Source organism: Pleurodeles waltl, chromosome 6, assembly GCF_031143425.1.
Source record: "Pleurodeles waltl isolate 20211129_DDA chromosome 6, aPleWal1.hap1.20221129, whole genome shotgun sequence".
Classification (NCBI taxonomy): domain Eukaryota; kingdom Metazoa; phylum Chordata; class Amphibia; order Caudata; family Salamandridae; genus Pleurodeles; species Pleurodeles waltl.
In genome coordinates, this window is record NC_090445.1 from 902,248,260 (window position 1) to 902,255,937 (window position 7,678).

Below are 7,678 nucleotides of genomic sequence, written 5' to 3' on the forward strand. Positions count from 1 at the left end.
TGCAGTACACATCGTGCAGCCTGCATCTGACATTTGCAATACAGCCCCAGCTGAGTTTATGCATACCTTTGCCAGCTCTGTTGTGTAAGCGGTAAAATCAGCAGCACCACTAGTCCCGTTAAGCACCACAGACAGGCAGGACAAATCTGCACCTGGGTGCCTTGAGCCAAGGCAAACTGAACTGACTGTTGTGAGCTGGTCCAAGGGACTGCACCTCCTTAACCCTGCAAGGGTGCCAAGTACCTTGTTCTCTAAGTAGTGATTTGCTACAAATGGTGTTTCTCTATTGACTTCAAAGCAACATTTAGATGCCATGTTTGCTCTGATTTAATTTTGATTCAAAAATTCATAACTCCTGTTGTACTTAAGCAATTCTGTTCTTTTCGGTGTCTAAAATACGCTCTATTTCTATAAATTGGTGTTGAATTTCTTTGAAGTTGTGTCAATTACATATCACCCATATTGGTACTCTGAAATGCTTAACATAATTTCACAAAGCCTGACGGCTCTTTGCCACACTACCAGAACTGAGCTAAGGATTTACTGGTGTAAATCCAGTGACCATCTTTCGGGTATTGTGAGAGTATAACAAGGTGAGGACTAACACCCACACTACATAATACTCCACTTTCCTACATTGGTGGCAGCGGTGGGATCCTGAACTTGTGTTTCACAGCACCACTTGGTCATGAATTAATTTTGTATCAGAAATCTACTAAATTGATTATAGCATCAAAAATAATTTGGCTATTTTTTTTTTTTTTTACATTTTTCTTATTGGCTTGTAGGGCTCTGTGTAGAGCCCCATTGTGTTAGATATGTAGCAAGGCTTAGTTAGGAAAAGTTTTTAACACTTTTTCTAAATTGTTATGCGCTCCCAACACTTAGGTTAAAAGGCACAATGGATGCTGCCAAGAGTATTGACTTGTCCATCCTGCCACCCTCTGGATCAGTGATCTGAGAGCTCTGTGCAATGAAAGAAGCATTGGCTATAGAGCTACAGCCAAAAAGAGGACATTGAGAAGGCCCTCAGCCTCAATGACGGGCAAGAGTTGAGAAGGAGGTATCTTCCTCAGAAGGTGACCTTGTAGACCTCAAGGAAGATGCCCTAACCCCAGAACTTGAAGGGGAAGAAGGGGAAGACCAAAACTCCCCATGCTTCCTCAGATCCCCTTCACCTGTGGGAAGTAACAGAAGTCACTCTAGCAAAGCCCCCGCCGGCTCCAACTGGTAAGAGGGTAGGACTCCTAGAGGAAGAGTTTAATTTAATCTCCTGGAGGAAAGAAAACTTGAACTCATGGAGAGGAGATGTGTTCTAGAGGAAAGGAGGGCCAAGTTGGGCCTTTGGCCCAAAAATGGTGGTAGCAATTATACCAAGAGGGAAAAGGAGGAATCCTTTAATCGAAACATCACCAAAGGGAGCTTCCATTGCTATAGTGATGGAAATTACAGTCTACAAGCCTTCGAGAGGGCTTGCAGAATGAAGAAGATGTTGTCTGATCACGGGGGCTCTCTGCTTTTGGAGTTATTCCCAGTGAGGGGCAGAGAGATAGACTTTTGACCCTCCCTGAGGAAGTGGCTGGGTCCTACACACATATGAAGGACACTCACAGAAGGGTTTGGATTCACCACCGCAGAGTATAGACTGAAGCTTATGGATAGTCTGAAAGGTCAGAACCAGACCTGGGTCGACTTTGTGTACTGTTCAGTCAAAATTCTAGAAGGCTGGATCAAAGGCAATAAGGAGGACACTTGTGATAGGCTGTATAATTTTGTTATGAAAGAGCACATTCTCACTAACTGTACCACAGAGAAATTGCATCAGCATCTGGTGGATTCTGAGTTGTCATCTTCCAGAGAGCTAGGGAAGATAACTAACAAATAGGTCAGATCCAGGGTGTCCAAAAAAGACCTAGAGTGGAGGTGGCCAGAAAAAGGGTTCATAGGCTTCCCAGCAGGAGAAAAAGGTGAACATGGATAAAGATAAACGGAGGGAGTTCCCAAAAGGCCCCCAGAAGACTTCTCAGGAGGGTGGGCCTGAGACTTCTCCAAGTCCAAAGGCAAGGGGTACCAGGGTAAGTACAGGAATCCAACAAAGGCTTCTGGGTTATGTCATGACGGTCATCTACCAGGCCATAAGAAAGGTGATGAAGCATGTTCCAAAATTCCTCTCATTAGTGGACAGTACAAGAGATAGGCTAGCATAGGTAGGAGTGGGATAGAAGTGTACTCTGGAGAAGCCAGAGGACAGACTGAGGCTTCTTTAGTTTTCCTGGGTGGGGTGAATATTGAAGCCCTGGCTGTCTTACCTCCAAGCAAGCTTGGAGAAGTATAGACAGTGGCCAACAATCAATGGGACTGAAGTAGAAGATCTGAGGGATACAGATGCCAGTGTCACTATGGTGGCAGCGAGACTGCTTTCCTAAGAACAAATGTTGCCTGGTATCATTTGCCAGGTTACCAGTGCTAACAATGAGACTAAGCTCCAGCCTATGGCCTTGGTAAGCATAGAATGGGGAGGGGTTACTGGCCCAAAGAAGGTGATTGTGGCCCTGCCATCACAGTAGAGTATCTGTTGGGAAATTACCTAGAGGCTTCTGCATGGGCAGAAGCAGAAAAGATGGCTCATGCAGAAATGCTGGATCTCCCTGAGTGGGTGGGTGTAATCACAAGAGCACAGGCAGCATACCAGGGGAGAAAAGGGGATTTGGATCCTGAAACAGTGGAGGTCAGATACTTAATGGATGCAGTTCTAGTGATGCCATAAGCTTTGCCAGGAAACTCTCTGAGCATAAGAATTTAAATTTTTGCTCTGTGAAAGCTTCTCGCCAGTCAGATACTTTTGACATGCTCGCCCAGTCAAGATTTCTAATTTCACTCCTAGTGCTTTTCGGACCTCGGAACCCTTCAACAGGGCAAGGCTGTAGGTTGTAGACAAAGAGAACTCCACAAGGCTGGATAGCCTTTCTTCATAGTCCAGCTGAATTTAATTTACTGCTGCTTAGAAAGTCCAAACAGGAGAAAACGGAATCTTAAGCCCAGCACCAATACACCTTGGACAGATCAGCTTGGCACATTTGTCCCGGTCTCTCTGAGGTCTTGATGCTAAAAACGTTTTAAAGCTAATCAGCACTAGACATGGGGTTAGCATTGCATCAGTCTTGGTGACTGAACTGAGCTCCTGCAGTCCACACAGACCAAAGTTTGGAGGTGTTACTCAGATGGGAGTGGCAGTCTTTGGTACCAATGCCAATGGGCCTGAAGGGAAATACAGAAGGCCTCAGTCACCCACAGATCCAACCAACATCTTTGACGCCTCATTTAGATGTTGGCTCTCACTTTGTCTTTTGGCTTGTAAATCTTGATTTTGACAGGCATATTCTCCTCCGTATTCATTCAATCAGGACACCATTTGGTGACCCCTGGGATTAGTGAGAACAAATAGTTGAACTGCCCCAGAAATGGGCAGTATTCCATCTGTTAATTCTCTGTCAAAGTGGAGGGGGAGTGGGCTACTACCACCACTGGTCCATCCTGCTCATTGTATGACCAGAGGTCAGGGATGAATTAACTTTTCTCCTCCTCACCCACATCTGTCAATAGCAGCATAGTGATTTCATACCTCACAATGAATCTTCAATCTGTTCAGAGTGAGAACCGTAAGGAGCTCCTGGGAGGCTACAGGTCCACAAGGTAGGTGATCTCCCCTTTCTTCCTTTTGATTTCACATGATCGTGGAGAGCTTGGAACTCCACATGCTCCATGACCTACACTTTCTGGCCAAGTTGGTATTCTACCGGAGTGGCTTTCCATTGTTTCATCACTTCCTGGTTGGCCTGCAAATTAAGGGTAGCCATTTTCATGCATTGTCCTATCCTTGCTTTGAGGGCCAACAAATAGGCCCTCATTACGAGTCTGGCGGTCACTAGACCACCAAACTTGTGGATGGCAGTGGGACCGCCACCAATGTCTCAGTCCGACCACCACATTGCAACTCTGACTGTCGGGCCGCCAACTCCTCCAAGATTGGAGATCCTGGCGGTCTGGCAGTTTCAGCAGTTCTAATCTGCTATTGCAGCCCTGCAAGCAGAGCTGCCCTGGGGATTACGACCACCCTTCTCCGCCAGCGGTTTCATGGCGGTAGCACTGCCTTTAAAATGCTGGTGGAGAACAGGTGCAGGGGGCCCCAAGGCCCCCCCGACCAGCATTATCGCAGTGTTCACTATCTGTTCTGCAGGCAGTGAACATTGTGCACCCTGCGCTCTAAAGCATTGCTGCCAGCTTGATTACGAGCCGGCGACAATGCTGTAGGCTGTTTATCACTAGGCGAGTGGGCGGAAGATCATGGGGGTCATTCCGACCCTGGCGGTAAAAACCGCCAGGGACGCGGATGACGGAAGCACCGCCAACAGGCTGGCGGTGCTTCCTGGGCCATTCTGACCGCGGCGGTAAAGCCGCGGTCAGAAAACCGGGTCCGGCGGTTTCCCACCGAATTTCCCCCGGTTGGCCAAATCCGCCATGGCGGCGCTGCATGGGGATTCTGACCCCCTTCCCGCCAGCCTGTTTCTGGCGGTCTTCACCGCCAGGAAGAGGCCGGCGGGAACGGGTGTCCTGGGGCCCCTGGGGGCCCCTGCACTGCCCATGCCACTGGCCAATGGGCAGTGCAGGGGCCCCCTAACAGGGCCCCAGCCTGCTTTTCACTGTCTGCCTAGCAGACAGTGAAAAGCGCGACGGGTGCAACTGCACCCGTCGCACACCTGCAACACCGCCGGCTCCATTCGGAGCCGGCTTCAGTGTTGCAGGCCCTTTTCCCGCTGGGCCGGCGGGCGCTAACTTGGCTAGCGGCCGCCGGCCCAGCGGGAAAGTTGAAATGGCCCCAGCGGTCTTTTGACCGCGGAGCAGCCATATGGCGGTTATCGCATGGCGGGCGGCGGTTGGAATGACCGCCCATGTTTCCACCGCTGACTTAGCAGGAAACTTTTAATGGGCTGACGGGAGGTAGCCTCTATGGTGACAACCTCCCTGTCGTAAGTTCAGTGGACAGTGTAAGCCATTCGCTGAATTCATGATCAGCGCCATAGTTTACTATGCCTTGTATGAGTTTCTTGGGGGCTTTCTCCTATCTCCCCTTCTCAAAATTGAGAAGTCCTCTGACAGGGTGACCAAACAGGAAGTTAAAGGGACTGAGGCCCACTCTCTTCTCTCCCTTCTGTGGTACTTCCATGTAAACAAACAAGAAACATGGCAGTACGATGTCTCACTCAAGCCTGAAGAGCTCATCAAGAACCAGAGTCATGCCTTTCAAGATCTTGTTAAACCTTTCCACAAACCCATTGGTCTGGGAGTGCCACAGTATGAAGAACTTGTAGGTAAACCCACACTCATCCCACATTGACCTCATGTGCTCCTAAATACTGTAAAGCTGGTCTCTCTATCAGACACCACCTCCTTGGGGATACTTTCTCAAGTAAACATTCCCATCACTGCTTTGGCCAGCTAAAGCACAGTCACTGTTCTCAGAGGTGTAACCTCAGGGTACCAGGCACCAACAGCAGGATAAACTGTTTCCTTGGGGCTATCTTGGGATCAAGGGAACCAACAATGGGACAGATGTAGGAAGATTCCAATTTGTGACTTGCAAATTGCGAGTCAGAGCAAATTGGAATGTAGTATGGTGTCCCTGACACCATCTGTGACTCGCAAGGGGGTCGCGAAGGCCCACCTCATTAATATTAATGAGGTGGGTCGCAATTTGCGACCACCTGGCGAGTGGCTGCATTCACAGGGATGGTAGCCTGCTGCGGACAGCAGACCACCATGTCTGTGACAGCTTTTTAATAAAGCAGTTTTTTTTGTAATGCAGCCCGTTTTACATAAAGGAAAACGAGATGCATTACAAAAACGAAAAATGAAACGGTTTTGTTTCATTTTTTCAGAGCTGCTCTGAAAACATGTTTGCAGTTCCATTCACAAAGGGGAAGAGGTCCCATGGTGACCCCTCCCCTTTTGCGAATGGGTTACCATCCATTTCAAATGGGTGCAAACTGCAATTGCTTTGCGACCGCGTTCGTGGTCACAAAGCAATCTGGCATTCCACTGCGACGCGCAATTAGGAAGGGGACTCCCCTTCCTAATTGCGACTTGCAAACCTGTTTTGGGATTCGGTAACCAGGTTACCGAATCGCAAAACGGGTTTTGTGCAAACTGTTACCACATTACATGTTTTATTATGCATTAACAGTTAATAAAAGTTGATGTATATAATTAATTAAAAGTAATTTATTTATATTTATATTTAATACAATTGATTATTATATAATTTATAAATGCAGAAATGTTATTAAAATATTTTAGAATTGTAAAATATGTACTATTTTAAATATTTGTTCAACTTTAAATTATATTTATTTATCGTTTTAAATATTTGCATTTAAGCCCCTGCCTAAATTATTTTCAGTGGGGGGATTATCCATGTTTGATGCACGATGTGTAACTGTTTTTTAGTGGTAATTTACACTTGTAAATTGGGCTTCACCCCCTTTTTCAGGGGTGGTGATGTGTAAGTCTACACAGTTGAGTGTCTTTACACTCAGATTTTGGGAATCGTCAAAAGCAGTAAAGTTACTCAAATGTGTTAGGGTAGATTTGCACATATAAATTACTCACAAGTGTAGCTTACCTTTACTGACTTTTGGAGATAAATACATATAGAATACAACTTACTTCATATCTATATTTATTTTAAAAGGGGAAAAGCGAAAAATAGGTCTCTTTTTGAGTTAATTGCAGCCAGGACTGCCAGGCCAATGGCTGAGATTACTGACTGACGGTCGCAGGGAACGATGCTAAAGGCGTTACATTCTCACCCAGCCCAACCCAATATCACTTTCAGTCCACAATGTTTACATGCTTAAGCGTAACTTTAGAACCTCGGACAAGAGCTTGGGATTCCAGAATGAAAGGCATACAAAATAAAATGTAAATAATTACCTTGAAATGTGGATTCTGGCTTGCCGAGTCCAGAATCATATATCGTCTGTGATTTGCCTTCAAAAAGCCCGTATGTTAAGCTGACGTATCCCCCAGAAGCATTACCCGCAGATAATTCGGTGAACGCAATCCTGCTGGATACCCAGTCCTGTGTTCCCAGGGAAGTGCAAACCAGTACGAAGGACCCAACACTGGTAAGGAAGCCGGCCAAGAACATGGACGTCTTTTTCCTGGACGGCATGGTGTCGTCCTTTCGAGGGGAGCTGTTCTGCGCGCCCCCTCTGCACGAGAGCCCAGCTGTGAAGAGGAAGGTTCACAAGGGATGGGATGTTTCTCAGTGGCTCGTTTCCCTCTCAGAGGATGAAGGTAAACTTTGCACCAACCAAGGCAATAAAAGTGATTAGACTTTGGTCGGGAGAGCAGTGTTGCTATAGAGACATCAGCCCAGTAACAGAGCACTCTGGAATAAGTCACTACTATGTCCATGAATAGTGTAATCTTTGATTACCTCTTTCCCAACAAATGGGCAACCCCGAATAGGCCATAAATGACGCTTTTGTGTGAAAGCAAGCATTAAAGAACATGATCCTGTTTATACATTGCAGCTCGTGGGTTCCCGTGTCTCTTTTGATCTGTCAGCAGCGGAGGTCGTCAATTAGAGTTGATTGCTGATTGTCGCCATAAATTA

The 7,678-nt window shown here is 46.7% G+C and overlaps 1 protein-coding gene across 1 annotated transcript in view; it reads right to left on the reverse strand.

Annotated features, from left to right (window-relative positions):
* Nucleotides 1–7,335, reverse strand: part of CLRN3 (clarin 3) — a 73,894-nt gene extending 66,559 nt beyond the window's left edge. Inside the window, exon 1 of the mRNA XM_069239715.1 lies at nucleotides 6,991–7,335. Within this exon, the coding sequence (XP_069095816.1) occupies nucleotides 6,991–7,231 (241 nt within the window). The 5' untranslated portion in view covers nucleotides 7,232–7,335. The remainder of the gene's footprint in view (nucleotides 1–6,990) is intronic.
* Between the last annotated feature and the right edge of the window lie 343 nt (nucleotides 7,336–7,678).